General features: G+C 41.0%; 1 protein-coding gene across 2 annotated transcripts; it reads right to left on the reverse strand.

Moving 5' to 3' along the window:
- Window positions 1-1,178: 1,178 nt before the first annotated feature.
- On the reverse strand, window positions 1,179-24,359 carry si:ch211-283g2.1 (sodium- and chloride-dependent GABA transporter ine). 2 transcript variants are annotated; one of them, XM_024013701.2, is made up of 13 exons: window positions 24,148-24,359; window positions 22,586-22,720; window positions 22,054-22,264; window positions 10,614-10,746; window positions 10,227-10,361; window positions 9,109-9,212; window positions 8,837-8,961; window positions 8,499-8,611; window positions 5,214-5,354; window positions 4,533-4,632; window positions 4,359-4,459; window positions 4,100-4,267; window positions 1,179-1,886 (listed from the first exon to the last, which is right to left on the reverse strand). In XM_024013701.2, the coding sequence occupies exons 1-13, from the start codon at window positions 24,293-24,295 to the stop codon at window positions 1,758-1,760; spliced, it is 1,743 nt and encodes a 580-aa protein (XP_023869469.1). In that variant the 5' UTR covers window positions 24,296-24,359; the 3' UTR covers window positions 1,179-1,757. The 2 variants fall into 2 exon arrangements, with proteins under 2 accessions (XP_023869469.1, XP_023869470.1); XM_024013702.3 differs by lacking the exon at window positions 24,148-24,359 and adding an exon at window positions 22,909-23,189.

Below are 24,359 nucleotides of genomic sequence, written 5' to 3' on the forward strand. Positions count from 1 at the left end.
ACAAACTTCAAAGMCTTTCCTTTCAAATGGTATCAATAATAGGCATATCCTTGCTTRGGGTCCTGAGCTACATGCAGTTGGATTTGGGTTTGTCATTTTAGGGGAAAATTGAAAAAAGGGTCTGATCCTTTTATTTATGATTACTGCTGACAGACATGATATAGGCTACATTGATTGATGGACCACGTAAATTTGGCTAGCTAGCTAATAACAGATCATGTCAATATGGCTAGATAACAAAAAAACTTTCAAGGGATAAACTAGATGACTATATCCAAATGTTGTTTGATTTACTTGCCATCTATAGTGGTGATGACAGTAGTCCGACTGACAATTTACCAGGACATGGACATGGACTGTCAAGGTCTTTCCAAAAGCCTAATCTCTGATGATGCAAGCTAATGATGATGTTTGCTTACCTAGCTACATGTCAAATCGATAGGCACCTTCATGTATCTGAAATGACATGATCATTGATGTTTACGGATCATGAAAAGCATGCAGTTACTTGCTTTATAACTCTGATGATAGAGGTAAATGTGCACAATTGTTTTGCATGGAATAATGGGGTATTTGTAGTTCTGACTATTAAAACCAAATAGTCGTAACATTTATGTAACAATCCCTTAAACAGCATGTAGTTGTCAATGGTTTTAGCGGAGCTGTGGGTCTCCTTGCCCCCTGACCCGCAGCAGCCAAATCAAACATTGTGGCATTTTATTGTAAACAACATATTACATCAGGAATATTTCAAGAAGATGTTCCAAATGCTGCATTTGGTAGATTATTTTATTAACTGCTGTGCTGATCCATAGCTACTGCATCATACTGTACATGATTTATTAATATATAGCCCCACGGTGGTGGTGTCATAATACCCATAAAACCTAGCGGTAAACCGGAAATGGTTCCAATAATTTTACCACCATTCATTTTTCCCACAGGGAATTTTAGAAACACTTAAAATAAGGGCTGTGTTTTGTGCAGGATTACTCTGACGTGAAGTTTTGATAACCATGTAAACCTCTCTCGGACAAGGTTACTTTTATCAATATATTCGCAAGTATTACCCCCCCAAAATGAAATGCCTTTTCCGCTATTGGAAAAATGAACGGTGGAAAAACAATTTGAACCATTTCTTTGTTTGACTGCTAGGTTTTATGGGTATTATGACTCATACTGTGGTACTCTAGAAATACATGTAATACCCCCTCAGTTGTGTTAACCACAAGGTGCTGCTCAAGTGAAAGCTAACATGCTTGAAGGGCAGAACAACAACATCTATAACTAACAGTTCTCAGACCGTTGTACTTTGGTTATCCATGGCTACATATAAAAAACATCATACCAAAGTTCAGACAGTGCAACATATGGACAGGTTAAGGTCTATTCATCATGTACCAGTACCCACTCATGACCAATTCTGATCTTTCAAAGCAGAGATAGGTAATCTTCTTGGGTCCAGGTCCATTTCTTCTATTTGTTATTACATAATTGACTATAACAGTGTTTMAAAAATATCTGTCATTCACTCCATGAAGGAGAACAACCCACTTCCCCATGAGCAGAAGTCCCAAACAACACCAATAGGAATGTTGTTGGACGGTTTTTGTCACGTCATCCACAGACAGTGTGGTTCCCAGTGCCAATGTGAATCAGGTTTGACATCCTTAGTGAACCTTCACCTGGCTCTCCAAGCCTAGCTTAGTCCCAGAATCGCAGGCTGGTACAGAGGCCATCAGGAGGGAGAGTCAGTATCAGAGGTTTGTCTGAATGTGAGGCTTCTCTGTTTCTCTACCTAAGGAGCTGATGACTGCTATGTTTGGGTATGTGTCTCCTCCCCTCTCGTTCTCCAGTGCATAGGGGGTGATTGACTTTACTAATCTCTGGGGGGAGGAAGACAAGACATTATTAGAAGTCTTTAACAACATATGGATTTGGACTAATTCTGTCCAACAACATTACACCAGAACTAGGCTTGGGCGGTAGACCATATATACCATATACTGGGGCATTTGGAAATAGCCCCAGGATGGTTTTTCAATACCATCAATACCATTGAAACTATTTATTTGAAGTGTTTCGATAAATGTTCATATCTGTAGCTAATTTTTAAGTGAATACCTGCAGTCAACTTGTGCAATACATTAGGAGATAAAGCAGATCGCTTTCTTCGTTTCACCTGTCACATTGTGAAGCTTACCGTAGTTCCCCAGAGCAGTTGAGTCCAGCTGTGTATTGACAGGAGTCCCGTTTTATATTGAAAGTCAGTGTTTTTTAGCTTCAATAGAGTGATCAGGGGCATGCAACTTCAGTTTCCTTCACCGAAAATTAATTAGTGCAACACATTCGGCAGAAAATAGCTTCATTTTCATCAGATGACAACAGAAATGCAACGCTATTTGGCAGGCAGCCACACAAGTAAATGAGCTTACAATGAAAAAGCTGGTATTTTTTGCAAAAACGATGGATGGCCATCATATTTCTAATGTTTATCATAGAAAGAATGTAGCCAGCTACATTTCCTGTTGTTAATCTTGCGTTTTACCAGAGAAAAGCAGGCTACACCGAAAGTGCTGGAGAAAAGTAGCTACTATGAGAGCAAAATTGCAAGATTATGTTATAATACTGTAATTGCATCAAATGGTTGTTTTATGCAACAGAATAGAGGGTTATTATAACTCTATTGTGTCTGTGTGAACTGAAAGTGGGCCTCTGGGAGATTGAACAATGACATTTACGATGTCTACACAATGAGAACAGTTTTTACAGCAGATACTGTCTGCTGTGAATTATAAGTAACTTTCATACAAATCTTAACCTTGTGACCCATTCCATACATCTGTTGTTTGTCGTGTAGACTAAAGGGGGTGTTTGTCATGTAGACTGAAGGGGGTGTATCTTGGCTATAAATGGCCTTTATACCTTTGTCTCAGGGCTCTCAACGAATCATCTGAGGGTGATTCATTGACCAGCCATTATTATCGTAGAGCACTCAATCGATTCACTTTATATGTGTGTGTTGTATTGACCTGCTCCTGTATTAATAAGTGAATAAAGATTTAGTTTAAGTATAACTCTGACTTGTGTGATAAGTTTGTCTCTCCTCATTTGATAGTAAAGAAATTAACCACCACACTACACATGAGTCAGAGCGCTGTCTGCTGATAGAATGCATTGGTGAATTCTCATCCAAGTGGAGAAGAGCAACTAAAGCACAAAATTAGTCTGATGCCAAGCAGAAATTACAATAACGCATTTTAGATCATGCGTTTACAAAACGCAGCAAGATATTTCTTATGCGTTCTATCTTTTTTTCTGCGTAAATAACACAGAATTCTGCATTAACGCTAGTTTAACTTGCTAGTTTAACTTGCTAGTTATTCAAGTAAGTGGCTGAATTAATAAGGAGACGGGTCATCATATAGTGTTAGCTTTCTGCCATGTTTGAGAAATCTGTACAGCTTCCACTGCTATCTTGATTTCCTTGAATTTTTTTCTCCTCTCCGTTGTCGACCCATCTGGTCCACCCCTCCTCTTCTCCGAGCAGAGCAGGCAGGCCCATTGCCCTAGCGACTCCAGACTCCACACACTCAGCGTGTACACATGCTTCTCCAGAACCACTACTTGTCTTCCTTCAGACAAGCATTCCTCAAAACTTTGTTCATTTACAAGCGAATGTGAATGAGAGACATTGTGCAAATGTCCAAACTCACCAAAAATTACATTCGGTAGCGCCTACCTATATATGTATAATTTTATGAGCTGGATTGCCTGTCTTTGCAATTAGTTTATTTTCGTTTGTGTTTGTTAGCATATTTAGCTAGCAGCTTCCATGGAAATTCTCCATTATTGTACTAATTCTGCATTCTGGTAATTGACGCCCAATGGGCTTTTTTGCATTTTTTGACGCCCCCAAGTGTACTAAGCTGGTAATACCGTAAGTCCCTGGATGAGAGAAGGACGGTATGACAATATGAAAATCTGGATACCGCCCCACCCTATCCAGAACCTCTTGAAATGGTTGCTAGGTGTTGTACTAAGGTCAAAATAATGCTATAGGTAGAGAGAGAGAGATTGATGTATAGTAATACAGTACCTCAGTGAAGGAGCCTGGCAGAACCCACAGTGTGTGAAGAGCTCCGAGTGGGATCCAGATGATGGACGCCATAGCGATGACCCAGCCAATCCCCTGAGCCCACGGGGGATACACGTAGTCCTCATAGCGAGCTGGTTTAAACTGGATGATTGTGAACACCAGGATAATCTGTTGCACCAGAGGAGAGAGACAATGTCAACTGTATGGCGATTTATTTGTAGACACTATAGTTCTGTTAGGGTGAATGAGGATGACTCACAGTGATCAGAAGAGGAGCCACAAACATCCAGCACACTCTGAAGAAGATATTAGGCCTATTTCCTGTCATCTCCTTTAAGTTTGCCGAAAGCCTCCTCACACCTGTCAGAATGAATTTATTAATTTCATTCCTGTAATGACTAACACGCATATGTTAGACACACACTGGTCTCACCATAAAGCCCGCAGATGGCCAGCACCTCAAAGAAGGCCAGGAACATGAGAGACACTATGGCCGTGTAGTGGTCCATCAGCTGGAATACATAGATCCCCACCTGGTCAAAGAGAGAGAGTATTTAATACCAGCTGTAAGAAATAACTAATCTCTCGTGGACAGAACGTTACATCAGTGATGTAACATATGCTAAAATAATCTGGGATGCAACGACTAATGAGTAAAAGTAGTTCCAGTGCTTTGGCATTCCGTCACTGATTATTTAGAAGTATCAGGATTGGGTGAATGTGGTGCTTAAAGTGTGGGTAAGGTTTTCAAGTGGAAAGTTTTTGGATGGAGGAGGGGCTTTGGCTGAGATTTAGCATTTAAAAAGGTGGAGACTAAGCTAGTCTTGTTAGTACCTTTTCTCATACATCTCCACCTAGAAACTAATCAAGCATCTGATGCAATTATATATTAGTTCTGAGTTTCTGAGATTAATAAAGAATTAACCACACTACATTATTAAAATATAACCCTTTTTTGGTTCATCTAACAGTGTACATTTGGGTAGAGTATAATTATATTACCCTAAGTGCACTTTATTACTAGTCTAGTCCACTACTTGTCCTGGATTATTGCTGTGCTGGAGTTGTCTGATGAGTGTACACCTATATGGTCTAGGCGTACACTCCAGGGTACCTGCATGACATGGGGTATCCCCAGCAGAAAGGCAGTGCTGCAGACTGCCAGAACCAGCATCTCCTTGTGTCTCAGGAACTTCATCAGGGGCCCTCCAAACCCATCCATTAGGCTGGTCACCATCACCTCCACCATAGCAAACTGAGAAATATATATACTTTTTAAAGTCATAACATGGTAACATTCCGGCATGGAGATACCAATATAATAACGTATTTTTGCATGTTTATTTTTTGTTCATATACAGTACACACCAGATACAAACATACACATACAAACAACAAATTACAGACGGACACAGACAACGACATTTCATCTGCTCAGATCCACATACTCACAACCCCATCCCTAGTGCCTGCAATATTGTTTGCCACATGGCCTTAAATTGTGCCTATTTGTTTTTCTCAGTCGCCCATGCTATTTCAAAAAAAATATTTWGATTTTTCCATTGTGTTAATGATGGCGAATTGATTGATGTCTACATTTTCAGGATACGTTTTTTCAAGTTGAGTGATCAAAAGAGAATTGTCCAGCCCATTGGGTATCTCACTACACTCCCATATTCCATGTCTGGAAATATGCAGACAGACGGATTACATGTAAATTTACATTGTAATACTTCTGACAGCCAACTTTCTAGCTCCGCCCATAACTTTATTGCATTCCCAGAAAGCATGGATTATTGAGTCCTTGTTAGTTTTACACTTATAATAAAGGCTTTCTTACTGCAACTATCTGGTAACAATGACTTGGCATTTTTTCATCTGTGTCAAAAATACATAATGCACTTCAGTTAGAATCTTGACATTCTCTTCTCATCGTTTAATGGCTGTTTTATGAGGCCATTCGGCAGATGGCGATGAGTCTTGTGACTGTCCTTTCAACCTGGTAGGTAGGACAAACCTAAACAAACTGAAAACCAAGCATCACTATCTGCATGTGAAGGATAGGCTGTCAAGTTATTATAAAGGCACAGACATAATTTCTTTGGGGGTATTATTATTATTTATTTTTTTGCTGCTGGTCCTCACTGTTATTATCTATGCATAGTCACTTTACCCCTACCTACATGTACATATTACTAGGGATGCACGGTATATCGGTGAGCATATCGGAATCGGACGATATTAGCTAAAAATGGCCCGATGTTGGCAAAACCAATGTCAAAGCTGACGTGCATGCCTATATAACGTAGGTTGATGGCGTAATGACACCACAAAAAATACAGCGCCACACAGAACAAATGCAGGAAAATACTAAGCGTACACATCCAACAACTAAACAAGTTCAAGTCGAGCAGTCATTTGAAAGAGTAAGAACATTTCAGTGAGTCAACTCAAAGGCGAAATCCATTAACGCCAAAATAATGGAATTCATTGCCCTTGACAATCAACCGTTCTCTGTCGTGTATGATGTTGGTTTCGCCGACTGGTCGAGCACCTTGAGCCCCGGTACACACTACCAAGTAGGCGCTATTTTTCAGATGTTTCCCTACCGGAGTTAAACAGTATTGTTGAAACGTACATCTATGAGCTACTTGCTATGGGCGTCACTGCTATTAGCTTCATGACTGACATTTTGACCWGCGATGTCAGCTCCATGAGCATGCCGAGTCTGACAGCACAGTGGGTTGACAAGGATTTCGTACTGAGGAAAGCTTAATTGCATGCTCAAGAATGTGCTGGTTCTCATACCGCTACTGCCATTTCAATGGCATTTGAAAACATGTTTGAAACTTGGAAACATGAACACACTCTTAGAGCCATTCGAACAACTGACTCGAGAAATAAGCTCATCAACTGCATATGCAGCAGACATGATACCCTCTGTCATGGAATTCAAACGCCTGCTCAACAAAACTGCAGACACAGACCGTGGGGTTAAAACTTACAAAGTACTTGAGGCTGTGAACAAGCGATTCGGTGGCATTCTCTCTGAGCTTCTTTACTGTGTCGCCACCATGATCGATGCTAGGTACAAGGACCACTACTTTGATGCAGACAAGAAACAGGGTTTACGTGAAATGTTACATACACAGCTGGACAAGATGGAAACGGACACAGTGACAGTGCGCACCAAGGAAGAGAGGCCACGGACAGACAGAGCTGAAACTTCACTGCTTGACATGTATGATGAAATCCTGAAATGACTGAACAACGAAACAGCACAAGTAAGTGAAAGAAATAGGTTTTGGTTATGTTTTACTGGTAATGGCGACATACGTAAATGCCAACAAAATACCTTTTGGTCAGTGTGGTGTGGTGTGTAACCTTTATTTAACTAGGCAAGTCAGTTAAGAACAAATTATTACTTTCAATGACGGCCTAGCAACAGTGGGTTAACTGTCTTGTTCAGGGGCAGAACCTTGTCAGCTCGGGGATTCAATCTTGCAACCTTTTGGTTACTAGTCCAACGCTCTAACCACTAGGCTACCTGCTGCCCCGGTCACGTTCTCTTTGTTTGGCCACATGGTTAAATGATGGTAATTACTATAAATCTATGAATACAATATCCAGTAAAATGTATAATCTTCTTTCACAAATGATTCCAGGAACCAAAAATCAATCTTTTTCTACAGCAGTTCCAGTTCCAATAGAAAGTAATGCAATATCAAATCAAATCAAATTGTATTTGTCACATGTGACGAACACAACCTTACCGTGAAATGCTTACTTACAAGCCATTAACCAACAATGCTGTTAAGAAAAATAAGATTTAAGAAAATATTTACTAAATCAAAATGTAAATAAAAAAAGGAGTAAAATAACAATAGGAGGCTATATACAGGGGTACCGGTACCGAGTCAATGTGTGGGGGTACAGGTTAGCCGAGGTAATTGAGGTAATATGTAGGGATACACCGATATSACATTTTTGGCCGATATCGATAGCCGATATTTAACATTTTAGCAGCCTTCTAAGCATTCTAGTACAGTTAAATAGTTAACACACACACATGGACGCAGCGGTCTAAGGCACTGCATCTCAYTGCAAGAGTCGTCACTACAGTCCCTCGTTCGAATCCAGGCTGTATCACATCTGGCAGTGATTGGGAGTCCCATAGGTCGGCGCACAATTGGCCCAGCGTCGTCTGGGTTTGGCCGGGGTAGGCCGACATTGTAAATAAGAATTTGTTCTTAACTGACTTGCCTAGTTAAATAAAGGTARAAATTTTATTTAAAAAAAAAAGACAACGTGAGGACAAATGCATCTGTTTCAAGTAGAGAAAAGTGTATTTAGTATCATGTGACAGTGGGTTTAGGTTAGGTAATGTACAGTTAGCTACCTGGCTGTCCAGCCCAAGGCACAGGAGCATGAAGAAGAACAGAATTGCCCACAGCGGAGCCACTGGCATTGTTGCAAAGGCTTGTGGGTAAACAACAAAAACTAGTCCTGGACCTAGATGCAAAATAATTCAGAACACACATGCATTGTTATTATGACTTTGGTGTCTAAACTCTTTTATGGAACGATCTTGGTGAAATTAGTATGCTTTGCCTCAAATACATGCACTGTAACTAGAAATGGTACATTTCCTAAATGAAAATGTGTGGTCTTGCGTCAGCTGTCAGCAAAATGATTTCCCCTCCCTAAATTATCTTTAGTTTGCTTACACAAACTCACCATCTACAGCCAGCTCACTGACAGGTATGTCCTGGAGATGTGACATGTAGCCGAATGCCGAGAAGATGACAAAACCTGCCAGAATACTGGTCAGGGAGTTGGTGATGGAGATAACCAGTGTGTCTCTGTGGGGAAAAAAAGGGATGTGATGGATGAATCAATCCAGTACGCTGTACGGTGTCCATATTAGGACAGCACCTGCTGAGATTGACCTAATATGGACACCGTAACAATGTGAAAATATATTTGAACTGACTACAAACTCTCCTCACTTTAATATGTTGTTGTTGAAGTTGTTATAGCTGGACATGGCCATGAGGGAGCCAAAGCCTATCCCAATGGAGTTAAAGATCTGAGCTGCAGCGTTGACCCAAACCTGGAACAAAACACAAGGAATTCCGTCTAATATTGTACTGTACCTCCAATAGCACCATAAAACTCATCCACACTGATAGAATAACAATGTTATCCTAACAATCACCCTAGCTGGCAGTTAACCATAACACATCCAAGCTCTTTACCAGCAGCACCCGACCTCGACATGTCTTCACAAAAACTCCTCCCGAACCCCTCTTCTCCTGAAATGATTTAGATCCTTATCTATGGCTTATTTAAAATCAAATCAAAGTTTARTGGAAATGCTTGCGAAATGCTAGTGTTTCTAACTCCAACAGTGCAGTAATACCTAGCAATAAAAAAGCAACACAAATAGTCCCCAAAAATAAAATGTAAATAAAGAAATGTATAAATATCAGAAAAAGCCATGTCTGGAATATATATACTGAACAACAATATAAACGCAACATGCAACAATTTCAAAGATTTTGCTGAGTTACAGTTCAAATAAGGAAATCAGTCAATTGAAATAAATTCATCAGGCCCTAATCTATGGATTTCACATGACTGGGCAGGGGCGCAGCCCAGGCARAGGCCCYCCCACTTGGGAGCCAGGCCCACCCACTGGGMACCCAGGCCCAGAAAATCAGAATGAGTGGCCAGGTGTACGGCGTTTCCTCCGACACTTTGGTGCGGCTAGCTTCCGGCTGAAGCGGACATTGTGTCAAGAAACAGTGCAGCTTGGCTGGGTTGTGTTTCGGAGGACGCGCAGCTCTCAACCTTCACCTCTCCCCTAGTCCGTACTGGAGTTGTAGTGATGGGACAAGACTGTAACTACCAATTGGATATGATGAAAAAGGGGGTAAAAAAATATATATAATAAAAAAGGGAAAAGGTATTTTTTTAAGTTTCTCAAAAACAAGTGAAATCGAGAGAAAAAATATTCTGGACCCTTCTATAACATATCATTTACATCAAAAAGAGAGATTTGGTTGTAAAAAAGCAAACTTTGCCTTTAAGGTTAGGGATCGGGTCTGTACCTCCGTCCTCTTACCTCCAACTCCAGGAGTTTCTCCCAGTTTGGTATGATGAAAAAGCGGATGCCTTCCATAGCTCCTGGGAGCTGGACATTGTTAATCAACAGAGCTAACAGGATGACATATGGGAAGAGAGCCGTGAAGTATACCACCTGGAGGAGACACACACAAACAGTAGTATAAATATGATATTATAAAATGTTCACAATGGCCAAAAATCAACAAAAACGTGGACTAACTCTGAATCAATGTAAAAGATCCAAATGTTATGTCGACGTAAGAGTAAAAAATTACTGAACAGAGATAAGAACATTTTCTCACTCCTCTTTTTTTACTTGGAAATCATAAAACTAGTCCTGATCTCTCTCTCTGTCAGCATGTCTATCTGTCTCTCTCTCTTTTACCTTCCCTGTTGACTTGACCCCCTTGAAGATGCAGAAGTAGAGGAGGATCCAGGCCAAAAGGAGCAGGAGAAAGAGTTCCCATCGCAGCACCCCGCTCTCCTCCACTCCCCCTGTCCGCTCCAGCATCCTATAACTACAACACAATTGCTTTATTTTTTGCTGTCATAGTACCCAAGGCTGCCAGCTCACTCCCTGCAGATCTCCCCGCAAGCATCCCGGGGCTTCAAACCGGCAACCCTCCAGCTCCCAGTCTGTTTCTTTAACCTCAAGCCTACCGCCACACCCATAACACACACAGAGACACAAACAACGGCTCTGATGCCAATAATCTAAGTTATATTGATCACAAAACTGCTGCTCAGCCATAAACATTTCCCTTGATTCAGGTTGGATTGTTTATTTGAGTAATAATGACCTTTAACTTGATTATTAAATTAGTCCCCCCCCCCCCCCGAAATTAATAAAAAATGAAAAGCTGAAATGTCTAGAGTCAATAAGTATTCAACCCTTTGTTATGGCAAGCCTAAATAAGTTCAGGAGTACACATTTGCTGTCTATGTGCATTAATAATGTCTGTGTAKCATAATAGTGTTGAACATGATTTTTGAATGACTTCCTAATCTCTGTACCCAACACATACAATTAGCTGTAAGGTCCCTCAGTAGAGCAGTACATTTAAAACACAGATTCAACCACAAAGACCAGGGCGGTTTTACAATGCCTCGTAAAGAAGGGCATCTATTGTTAGATGTGTAAAAATAAAAAAMCAGACACTGAATATCCCTTTGAAKAAGTTATTAATCACACATTGGATGGTGTATCAATACACCCTGTCACTACAAAGATACAGGTGTCCTTCCTAGCTCAGTTGCCGGAGAAGGAAGGAAACCGCTCAGGGATTTCACCATGAGGCCAATGAGAATTTTAAAACAGTTACAGAGTTTAATGGCTGTGATAGGAGAAAACTGAGGATGGATCAACAACATTGTAGATACTCCACAAAACTAACCTAAATGACAGAGTGAAAAGAAGSAAGCATGTGCAGAAGAAAAATATTCCCATGCATCCTGCTTGCAACAAGGCAAGTAAAACTGAAAAAAATGTGGCACAGAAATGAACTTTATGTCCTGAATACAAAGTGTTATGTTTGTGGCAAATCCAACACAACACATCACTGAGTACCATTCTTCATATTTTCAAGCATGGTGGTGCCTGCATCATGTCATGGGTATGCTTGTCATCGTCAAGTACTAGGGAGTTTTTTAAATAAAAAGAAACGGAATAGAGCTAAGCACAGGCAAAATCCTAGAGGAAAACCTGGTTCAGTCTGCTTTCCAATTGACYCTGGGAGAGAAATTTACCTTTCAGGAGGACAATAACCTAAAACACATGGCCAAATATACACTGGAGTTGCAAACCAAGATTACATTGAATGTTCCTTAGTGGCCTAGTTACAGTTCTTACTTAAATCGGCATGAAAAACGATGTCAAGATTTGAAAATGGCTGTCTAGCAATGATCAATAACCAACTTGCGTGAAAAGCAGAGTGTGCAAAGTTGTCATCAAGGCAAATGGTGGCTACTTTGAAGAATATCAAATKTAAAATATATTTTGATTTATTTAATACTTTTTTGGGTTACTACATGATTCCATATGTGTTATTTCATAGTTGTGATGTCTTCACTATTATTCTACAATGTAGAAAATAGTAAAAATAAAGAAAAACCCTTGAATGAGTAGGTGTGTCCGAACTTTTGACTGGTACTGTATATGTTGTGGTCAATGAAGGGTAGATGGGAACTAGGAATATGGAAAGTTACTGAGAGTAGAAGCTTCATATTCTGTTCCATGTTTCTGAGGAGAGAGGTGAAACGCCATTGTTATTCTCTGATAAGGCAGGTCGGCTGCAGAACTAGGGAGTAAAGAATGAGACCAGAGAGGCCCAKCACAATTTTTATGTTTTTATTTTTTATTTCACCTTTATTTAACCAGGTAAGCTAGTTGAGAACAAGTTCTCATTTACAACTGCGACCTGGCCAAGATAAAGCAAATTACTCTCCTACTGCAGTACTTCTGACACATACACTTCCAAACCCACAAAGGTTTTAGTAACAGGCAGCGCAATGACGACACCAGTGAGAGGAACCAATTAAATTCCTGCCTAGCAACAGAGATGTATTGGTTGTCTAGATGTGTAAGGAGTTGACAACGCCTATTAGAACGCCTATTACAATCTGGAATTAAAATAGATTTTTGGGGTTTTGTATCATTCGATTTACACAACATGCCTACCACTTTGAAGATGCAAAATATTTTTTTGTGTGGACAAACAAGAAATAAGACAAAAACCAGAAAACTTAAGTGTGCATAACTATTCACCCCCCCCCAAAGTCAATACTTTGTAGAGCCACCTTTTGCAGCAATTACAGCTGTAAATCTCTTGGGGTATGTCTCTATAAGCTTGGCACATCTAGCCACTAGGATTTTTGCCCATTCTTCAAGGCAAAACTGCTTCAGTTCCTTCAAGTTGGATGGGTTCCGCTGGTGTACAGCAATCTTTAAGTCATACCACAGATTCTCAATTGGATTGAGGTCTGGGCTTTGACTAGGCCATTCCAAGACATTTAAATGTTTCCCCTTAAACCACTCAAGTGTTGCTTTAGCAGTATGCTTAGGGTCATTGTCCTGCTGGAAGGTGAACCTCCGTACCAGTCTCAAATCCCTGGAAGACTGAAACAGGTTTCCTCAATAATTTCCCTGTATATAGCGCCATCCATCATTCCTTCAATTCTGACCAGTTTCCCAGTCCCTGCTGATGAAAAACATGCCCACAGCATGATGCTGCCACCATCATGCTTRACGGTGGGGATGGTTTTCTTGGGGTGATGAGAGGTGTTGGGTTTACGCCAGACATAGCATTTTCCTTGATGGCCAAAAAGCTACATTTTAGTCTGACCAGAGTATCTTTTTCCATATGTTTGGGTAGTCTCCCATATGCCTTTTGGCGAACACCAAACGTGTTTGCTTATTTTTTTCTTTAAGCAATGACTTTTTTCTGGCCACTCTTCCGTAAAGCCCAGCCCTGTGGAGTGTACAACTTAAAGTGCTCTTATGGACAGATACTCCAATCTCCACTGTGGAGCTTTGCAGCTCCTTCAGGGTTATCTTTGGTCTCTTTGTTGCCTCTCTGATTAATGCCCTCCACGCCTGGTCCGTGAGTTTTGGTGGGCGGCCCTCTCTTGGCAGGTTTGTTGTGGTGCCATATTCTTTCCATTTTTTAATAATGGATTTAACTGTGCTCCGTGGGATGTTCAAAGTTTCATTTTTTTGTTTTTAACCCAACCCTGATCTGTACTTCTCCACAACTTTGTCCCTGACCTATTTGGAGAGCTCCTTGGTCTTCATGGTGCCGCTTGCTTGGTGGTGCCCCTTGCTTAGTGGTGTTGCAGACTCTGGGGCCTTTCAGAACAGGTGTATCTATACTGAAATCATGTGACAGATCATGTGACACTTAGATTGCACACAGGTAGACTTTATTTAACTAATTATGTGACTTCTGAAGGTAATTGGTTGCACCAGATCTTATTTAGGGGCTTCATAGCAAAGGGGGTGAATACGTATGCATGCACCACTTTTCATTTATTTATTTTCCCGTTTTTTTGTTTTGTTTTTTGTTTTCATTTCACCTCACCTATTTGGATTATTTTGTGTATGTACATTACATGAAATCCAAATAAAAATCTATTTAAATTACAGTTTGTGATGCAACAAAATAGGAAAAATGCAAAAGGGGATGAATACTTTTGCAAAGCACTGTATGTGCTTGTGTAATCATGCATGGCCTTTGCAGCTGTATGACCCTGTGGGTGAATAAACTTGGTTTGAGCTTTTTCTAGTTGTCCGTTTGAGTTTTTACTCAGTTTGTTCAGAACCTAACAGTTGGCGTAGTCAGCACGATTCACCACGATTTATAGTTGAACTGAGGCCAAATCAGTGGAACAGGAGGTAGGCAAAGTTCCTACACCTGTTACTACTCGTTCTAACATCTTGGGGAGACGAGAGTCGTAGGCTGAAAGCAAATTAAAGGATACGGACCTGAAAGCCTGAGTTTATTCAGTAGGCCCACTGTAAAGGGTTTAGCCCCCTAATAGGTTAGACTAGGCATTGCGGGAACTGCGTGCCTAGGAAGGTTTAGCCCCTAATACTGTAGGTTAGACTGGAGATATGCGGGCACTATGTGTTTAGGAGGAATTAGGTTAGATTAGAGGTTGGAGTCTGTTTAAGTGTCTGTAGTCTATGTGGTATTCGGAGAAATTAGCACATCCATATACTATATGTTTGGTTGTAGAAAAGTAGTCCATGCCGAAAGTCTCTGTCGTTTGGTAATACCTGATAAATGAATACCCGGAGTGGGGTAGAGGCGATTTCTGGCATTAGTGTCTGTCAAGGATGAGACTGTCAGTATGATGACTGTACAAGAACCGTGGCATTAAGAAGTTATTAGAACCGATTGTGTTAATAGTGGGCGTGTAATAGAGCCGTGAGTGAAGAAATCTAAAACACCCTATACACCGCCAAGAGAGGTGCAGAAATAACCACCATTGAAATGGCATCCATGGTGTCTCACACTCCCGTAAAAGGGGGAATAGAAGAGGAAAACTTAAGCAAAGCCATGGATCCGCTAAAAGAAGCTCACAAACAACCAACCAATTCGGCTCGAGTATGGGAAAATTTTGCAAATTGGATAAAATTGGTCATAATTTCCATGTTGATGGAAAATTCCTATCAGATAAAGAAATCAGAGATGCTGTTGTGGAATGGCACAATGGCATCAATGACAAATCGCAAGCTCAATAAACAAGCGTTTTGATGTTGGCGTTTTATCAACAGAAAAGTAGAACTGATAAAGCTCAAAATAAAGATATGCAGGGTCATATGCAGGGACATAGTTGTCCTGGACTGGATCATAGATCCAAGGGACCCTGGAAACCATAGAGAGGTGCGCCCGGTTCGTACTCATGCATTTGRGATGACTTATTACCCCGGGCTGATACTCCCAGATGGAGGGAACCCCATACTGCCAGATAGCCAACCTATAACATGACTCCAAATTAAACACCAACACCAGCCGCTCAGTATTGTTGAAATGCTTAGCATAATGAAAGAAGCACCTGTCCCGGTTAAAGAGGGTCAGGAATTTATCCGTTTCCTAAGGAATCAGGGCCGAATTTTTGGATTCCACGCTGGTGATTATGATCATGTTGTCCGTTCCCTATTGCCAAGAGCAATGTTGGCACAATTAGTCGGAAACTACCCTGCTCCCGCCTGGTCGTCCGCTTGTGTAGCATGTGACCAAGCAACCTTGCAAGAACAAATGTAATTATTTGTGACAGATATTGGAAATATTTTGTTTCCGCCCTGACCTTAGCAAAATTAGTAGATGCACTCAGAGTCAAAATGAGGGGGTACGTTAGTACGTTGATAGGATGGAAGACGCGTTGCGAACTAATCTGGCACTAGCAGATCATTTTAATGAAGATGCGGGAATTTGTACCTCCGCTTTGATGGCAGGGTTGAAACCCACCGCCAAAACTGGTATTGCAGGGGTGGTGGGCCAACACTCCACATGGTGGAGATAGTTCAAGCCGCATTGAGAGTGGAATCTAATTCCGCTCACTTAGCAGTGCGTGTAGTCGCTGCTAAACATACTCTTGAACTCATTACCGGTGCCTAGGGTAAGAAAAATTAAATCAAGCGGAGAGGTAAATCTGACAACAAATACATTCTGCAGCGAAAAGCCACCGATGCGGTGCATTTGGCCATTGGGTGAGAGACTGTACAGTGGTGTCTGAGCACTCTGTGCCGGCTCATTGCGGCTGTGCAGACATTTTATTCACTGACTAGTGAGCAACAACAAGCTTTCCTGAAAGCGGCCGCAGTTGCGAGTAACGCATAGGGGAATGTGGCCTATGAGCGGTCATCAAATTGGCAAAGTTTACGATGAAAAAGTTTTGCATTTAGCGGGGTAACAGGGACAGAATCTAAAGCTATGCAATTACTACCCATGCTGTTTACAATAGGTCCAGTAATAATACCGGGCTCATTCTTTATGGTAGCGAGGGTAGAATCGATTTTGGGTTTGGATAATCTTTGCGAAATACCAGGGCAATTTTTGTATTTGTATTTGTTATGGATCCCCGTTAGCTGCTGCCAAGGCAGCAGGGATCTGGCAAAATGAAGGCAGCTATACAATTTTAACAACATTACAATTCATTCATTACAGAATTCACAACACACTAAGTGTGTGCCCTCAGGCCTATACTCCACTACCACAAATATACAATGCAAAATGTGTACGTGTGTGTTTAGTGCGTATGTTATCATGTGTGTGTATGCATGTGTCTGTGCCTATGTTTGTGTTACTTCACAGTCCCCGCTGTTCCATAAGGTGTATTTTTACCTGCTTTTTAAATCTGATTCTACTCCTTGCATCAGTTACCTGATGTGGAATAGAGTTCCATGTAGTCATGGCTTTATGTAGTACTGTGCGCCTCCCATAGTCTGTTCTGGATTTGGGGACTGTGAAGAGACCTCTGGTGGCATGTCTTGTGGGGTGTGCATGGGTGTCCGAGCTGTGTGCTAGTATTTTAACTTCACTAGGGTAGGGGGCAGCATTCGGAATTTTGGATGAAAAGCTTGCCCACATTAAACTGCCTGCTACTCAGGCCCAGAAGCTAGGATATGCATATAATTAGTAGATTTGGATAGAAAACGCTCTACAGTTTCCAAAACTGTTAAGATAATGTCTGTGAGTATAACAGAACTGATATGGCAGGCAAAAACCTGAGGAAATCCATCCAGGAAGTACTATTATTTTGAAAGGCTYTTTTTCCATTGAAAGCCTATCCACCATACAAAGACTTAGGACCCAGTTCGCGATCTCTTTGGCTTCCTCTACATGTGGCCAGTCTTTAGGCATTGTTTCAGGCTTTTACTCTGAAAAATGAGGGAGATACAGCACTTTCAATGAGAGGACAGTGGAAATTTCCAGACATGAGTCGAGCGTGTGATCAGGAGCACGCCTTTCTTGTTTCTCCTTTTCTATTGACYAAGCTTTTGTCCAGTTGAAATATTATTGATTATTTATGATTGATTTTAAACATCGTTTGACATGTTTCTACGAACTTTTATTGTACTATTTTGACTTTTTGTCTGGATGTTGAGAGCGCGCATTGTGCTTTTGGATTACTGAACTAAACGCACCAATAAAACMGAGGTTTTTGGACATAAAGAGCGACATTATCGAACAAAACAAACATTTATTGTCTAACATGGAGACCTGGGAGTGCCACCAGATGAAGATCATCAAAGGTAAGTGATTCATTTTAACGCTATTTCTGACTTTTGTGACACCGCTCCTTGGTTGGAAAATGGCTGTATGGTTTTCTGTGGCTAGGCGCTGACCTAACATAATCGCGTGGTGTGCTTTCACCGTAAAGCCTTTTGGAAATCTGACACAGCGGTTGCATTAAGGAGAAGTTTATCTTTAATCCTATGTATAAAACTTGTATTTTTRGTCAATGTTTATGATGAGTATTTCTGTAATTTGATGTGGCTCTCTGAAATTTCACCAGATGTTTGTTTGAGACAATGATTACTGTACATAACGCGCCAATTTCAACTGAGGTTTTTGGACATAAAGATGAACTTTATCGAACAAAAAACACATTTATTGTGTAACATGAAGTCCTGTGAGTGCCATCTGATGAAGATCAAAGGTTAGTGATTCATTTAATCGCTATTTCTGACTTTTGTGAGCCCTCTCCTTGGCTGGAAAATGGCTGTATGGTTTTCTTTGACTAGGCGCTGACCTAACATAATCGCGTGGTGTGCTTTCACCGTAAAGCCTTTTTGAAATCGGACACTGTGGTTGGATTTACAAGAAGTTTATCTTTAAAATGGTGTGTAATACTTGTATGTTTGAGGAATTTTCATTATGAGATTTCTGTTGTTTTGAATTTGGCGCCCTGCAATTTCACTGGCTGTTGTCGAGGTAGGACACTACCGTCCCACTGATACCAGAGAGGTTAAACAGACAGCTCGGTACCTTCAGCTTGTCAACCGCTTACAAAAACAAGGAATGAGGAAGTCAATCTCTCTTCCACTTTGAGCCTTGAGAGATTTACATACATGCCATTAATGTTAGCTCTCCATTTACTTTTAAGGGCCAGCTGTCCTGCCATGTTCTGAGCCAACTGCAATTTTCCCAAGTCCCTCTTTATGGCACCTGACCACACGACTGAACAGTAGTCCAGGTGCGACAAAACCAGGGCCTGTAGGACCTGCCCTGTTGGTCCTATGAAGGCAGAGCAATGCTTTATTATGGACAGACTTCTCCCCATTTTAGCTACTGTTGTATCAATATGTTTTGATCCTGACAGTTTACAATCCAGAGTTACTCCAAGCAGTTTAGTCACCTCAACTTGCTACAGTTCCACAGTATTGTCACAACTTCCGCCGAAGTTGATCCCTCTCCTTGTTCGGGCGGCGTTCGGCGGTCGAAGTCACCGACCTTCTAGCCATCGCTGATCCTCTTTTAATTTTCCTTTGYTTTTGTCTTGTCTTCCATCACACATGGTTCCAATCCCATCAATTACATGTTGTGTATTTAACCCTCTGTTCTCCCTCATGTCCTTGTCGGTGATTGTTTATTTTAAGTGCTTGTGCACGGCTGTCCTGGTGTGCGTTGGGTTATGTACCCATTTATTTMTATTATTCTGTTTTCCGGTGGGTTTTTGTTAATAAACTGCGCCGTTGGAAACAGTTATTTCTCTCCTGCGTCTGACTTCTCTGCCGCRATTTCGCACCCCTTACAAGTATTCATTACTAGATGTAGTTGAGGTTTAGGGTTTAGTGAATGATTTGTCCCAAATACATATATGGCTACCCTGGGGAATTCCTGCTTCTACCTGTATTATGTTTGAGAGGCTTCCATTATAGACCACCCTGTGTGTTCTGTTAGACAAGTAACTCTTTATCAACATTATAGCAGGGGGTGTAAAGCCATAACACATATGTTTTTCCAGCAGCAGACTTTGATCGAGAATGTCAAAAGCTGCACTGAAGTCAAGACAGCCCCCACAATCATTGTATCATCAATTTCTCTCAGCCAATCATTAATCATTTGTGTAAGTGCCGTGCTTGTTGAGTGTCCTTCCCTATATGCATGCTGAAAGTCTGTCAATTTGTTTACTGTGAAATAGCATTGTATCTGGTCAAACACAATTTTTCCAGAAGTTTACTAAGGGTTGGTAACAGGCTGATTGGTTGGCTATTTGAGCCAATAAAGGGGGCTTTACCATTCTTGGGTAGCGGAATGACTTTAGCTTCTCTCCAGGCCTGAGGGTATACACTTACTAGTAGGATTAAATTGAAGATGTGGCAGATAGGAGTGGGAATATCGTCCGCTATTATCCTCAGTAATTTTCCATTCAGGTTGTCAGACCCCGGTGGCTTGTCATTGTTGATAGACAACAATACTTTTTTCACCTCTTCCACACTGACTTTACGGAATTCAAAAGTAACATTTTTGTATTTCATAATTTGTTCAGATATACTTGGATGTGTAGTGTCAGCGTTTGTTGCTGGCATGTCATCCCTAAGTTAGTTTATCTTTCCAATTAAAAAGTCATTAAAGTAGTTGGCAATATCAGTGGGTTTTGTTATAAATGAGCCTTCTGATTCAATGAATGACGGAGCCGAGTTGGCTTTTTTCCCCAAAATGTCCTTTAAGGTGCTCCAAAGCTTGTTACTATCGTTCTTTATATCATTTATCTTTGTTTCATAGTAATAGTTTATTTTTATTTCGCTTAGTCAGATGATTTTTTCATTTGCAGTACGTTTGCCAATCAGTTGGGCTGCCAGACTTATTTGCCATACCTTTTGCCTCATCCCTCTCTACCATACAATTTTTCAATTCCTCATCAATCCAAGGGGATTTAACAGTTTTTACAGTCATTTTCTTAATGGGTGTATGCTTATTAGTAACTGGAATAAACATCAATGTGCAAGCGCAGCGTCTGGTTGCTCCTCATTACACACCACAGACCAGCAAATATTCTTTACATCATCAACATATGAATCACTACAAAACTTCTTCTACGACCTCTTATATTAGGCCCAGCCTTTTAGAACTTTGGTTTTCCTAGAAATGGCTATTATATTGTGATCACTACATCCTATGGACTTGGATACTGCTTTAAAGCAAATTGTATTTCTGCAGCGTTAGTAAAGATGTGATCAATACATGTTGATGATTTCATTCCTGTGCTGTTTGTAAATACCCTGGTAGGTTGACTGACAACCTGAACCATGTTGCAGGCACTGGTTACAGTTAGCATTTTTTTCTTGAGTGGGCAGCTTGATGAGAGCCAGTCAATATTTAAATCACCCAGAAAATATACTTCTCTGTATTTCTGTTTTTTTATTTGTAATAAATGTGAAAACATTTTTTTAAACTTGTTTTCGCTTTGTCATTATGGGGTAATGTGTGTAGATTGACAAGGAACATTTGTTATTTAATCAATTTTAGAATTAGGCTGTAACGTAACAAAATGTGGAAAAAGTCAAAGGATCTGAATACTTTCCGAATGCACTGTATATAACCACAGTTTTGTTGATACGTAATGGAGCTACTCACTCCCCATGCATCCTATTGGTAAGCGCATGCGCCTCATGCATCTTTCCCACTCACCATTATTTACGATTCATTCATGATTATCTGTAGTCCACATTCATGTAGAAGTGTTCAACAACATATTCTTATATACAATAAAAGTGGGGCACAACATAATTCCGAAACACAACCAAAACAAACTGCAAATGCATCCAACAAGTTTGTAGTCACAAGTTTGATGTAGTCATTGCATGCTAGGAATATAGGACCAAGTGCTAAACTTTTGACTAAACTTTTATACGCTATAAATGAATTTGTCCAAATACTCACAACACCTTCAAATGAGGGGACTAGATACATCAAGCCGGGCGGCAGGTAGCCTACTGGTTAGAGCATTGGACTAGTAACCGAAAGGATCGAATCCCTGAGATAAGGTAAAAATCTGTTGTTCTGCCTCTGAACAAGGCAGTTAACCCACTGTTCRTAGGCCGTCATTGAAAATAAGAATTTGTTCTTAACTGACTTGCCTAGTTAAATCAAAGGTTTAAAAAAAGTGCATTCACTTGTAAACGGTAAAACAGGCGTATGAACATACCTTCAAATAAAAGGTGACATTCTGTACTGTCGCATCATTCAGTATACAACATTTGATCTAAAATGCTAGAGTATAGAGCCAAATGAACAGTTTTAGCTTCACTGTCCAAATAAATACAGTACATAGGGGAGTATGGCTCTGGGCTAGCCCACATTGAGAGTGAGACCTACTTGAAGAACTGCTGGCTGGCGGTGGAGGAGTGTGAGCTGGTGTTCGGGTTTATGTGATCGGTGCAGTTGGGGGTGTTCCATGTGTTGTTGCAGCTCTGCCAGGGCAGCGGGCTCTGGAAGGAGCTGAACAGGTAGTACAGACCCCATGTGATGATGATGTTGTAGTAAGTACACATGATGAAGGAGATGGCCACGGTCGCCAGGCCCACTCCTAAGGGACGGGCAAATAACATTGTCACTTTTGTCATTTACAACTTACYTGAATCTTAAAATACTTAGTTAGTTACAACCTTATGCATAGACTAGAGTTATAACTGAACTGCAGGGACGAGGAAAGCCTGGTTTAGCCTTTGCTCCAGTTGTGAGTCAGCAAAATGTTTATGACCCTGTTGGACACCAGCGCCATTTCATAGGTTTAAGTTTGACTGACGGTTTTAGTTTGACTATGCCATTTTTAGTTTGACTATGTAAAAACTCGACACTAAAATGATGCTCCAGTAGAGGGGGGGACAGATAACGTATGCTTCAGTACCTTTGAGCAGCGGGCAGGCTTTAGCCAGGGCATGAACAGGCCCTCTTCTCATGTACTGTCCCAGAATCAGCTCCATGTAGAGCAGAGGAATTCCCATCACCAGCAGCATCAGCAGGTAGGGAACCAGGAATGCACCTGACCAGGACATAAAGCAGCAATATATCAGCAACACAATAACTTTAGTGGGACTGAAGTATGTTTCTTGAAATTGCCTAGAGAGAGAGGATTGACAGTAACTCAGTCCAAGTGGGACTGAAGTATGTTTCTTGAAATTGCCTACAGGGAGAGGATTGAGGTTGCTTATTTAAATAAATAAAAATTACCCCCTTTTTCATGATATCCAATTGCAATCCAATTACGAACTTGTCTCACTGCTGCAACTCCCCAACGGGCTCGGGAGAGGTGATGGTTGAGTCATCTGTCCTCCAAAACATGACCTGCCAAGCTGTGCTTCTTAACACCCACTCGCTTAACCCAGAAGCCAGCTGCACCAATGTGTTGGAGGAAACAACATTCAACTGAACACCGAAGTCAGCTTACAGGCACCCGGCCCACCACATGGAGTTGCTAGAGCGTGATGAGCCAAGTAAAGCCCCCCAGCCAAACCCTACCCTAACCCGGATGACGCTGAGCCAATTGTGCACCACCCTATGGGACTCACAGTCACGGCCGGTTGTAACACAGCCTGGGATCAAACCCCAGGCTGAAGTGATGCCYCAACACTGCAATGCAGTGCTTTAGACCGCTGCGCCACTTGGGAGGCCATATTATTTTATTTTAAACTAAAATTTGAACACATACCCTTCTCATCATTGAAAACAGGGAGACATGGAAATGTTTTGACTAGCGTGTCAACGTGCTCCCAAGTTATATTTTCACAGCAAGTTTAACAATGCCATGCGTTGGTGAGTCAGTGGTGCATATCTGACCTGGTCTAATCTTTAATAAAGTCATTCACCCCCCCAGCCAAACTCATTGCCTCTCACGTGCAGAATGAACTGTGCTTTATTAACTTCCAGACGAGGAGTTAGGTTGTGTTTTTGTAGCTGTGTAAAGAAAGGATTGCTTGTTAGGTTCTCAGGGTTCAAGGTCATTTTAATTGAAACATTACATGTTGTTGTTATGACATTCTGAATTAATTCTGATCATTGGACAAAATATAATACCTGGTAAAATTCTTAATTCTCTCTCCATGATAACTACAACTCAATAAAATCGTATTCATAACCAATGACAGTGACAAGTGGCATGTCATTGTGGAATTATTCAAGTATCTCTCTATAAAATGTGGTGGATCATCATCTTATGTCATAGCACAAAACTCTACTCTAAGATGATGCTTTCCTCGACAGTACTAACCATTAATATCACCCTGACATTTTCTATCAACATGACAACAGAAAACATGCTATCATATACCCAGACAAATGTAAAACTTTCATTCACAAACATATGTATTCTCAACAATATAAATTAATAAGGTGACGTAAGTCTGGTTATGCTATATAGTCATTGGATTTTAGTCTTCTATCAGGGCTGACTCATCAGAAATTTCCTCTCACCTCCTCCACTCCTGTAGCACAGATAAGGGAACCGCCATATGTTCCCCAGCCCCACAGCACAGCCGATCCCAGCCAGGGTGAATTCTATCTGCCTGTTCCATGTGGGCCTGCCTGGCTCCTGATCCATCTTGCCTTGGTTCAGCTCCATCTCCAAGGTTGGGTCTTTCTGTCTGTGTCTTCTCTGTGACTTGACTGACTGGGCCCAAACGTCA

This window comes from Salvelinus sp. IW2-2015, linkage group LG20, assembly GCF_002910315.2.
Source record: "Salvelinus sp. IW2-2015 linkage group LG20, ASM291031v2, whole genome shotgun sequence".
Taxonomy (NCBI): domain Eukaryota; kingdom Metazoa; phylum Chordata; class Actinopteri; order Salmoniformes; family Salmonidae; genus Salvelinus; species Salvelinus sp. IW2-2015.

What these genes read in the sequence shown, in the direction of transcription:
- si:ch211-283g2.1 (XM_024013701.2), bottom strand. Translation starts at nt 24,295, where the DNA reads ATGGAGCTGAACCAAGGCAAGATGGATCAGGAGCCAGGCAGGCCCACA. An exon ending in GCCAGCCAGCAGTTCTTCAA is followed by an intron (nt 10,747 to 22,053) that starts GTAGGTCTCACT and finishes ATTGTGTTGTAG; the next exon opens with TTATAGGATGCTGGAGCGGA. An exon ending in GGGTCAAGTCAACAGGGAAG is followed by an intron (nt 10,362 to 10,613) that starts GTAAAAGAGAGA and finishes TGTCTCCTCCAG; the next exon opens with GTGGTATACTTCACGGCTCT.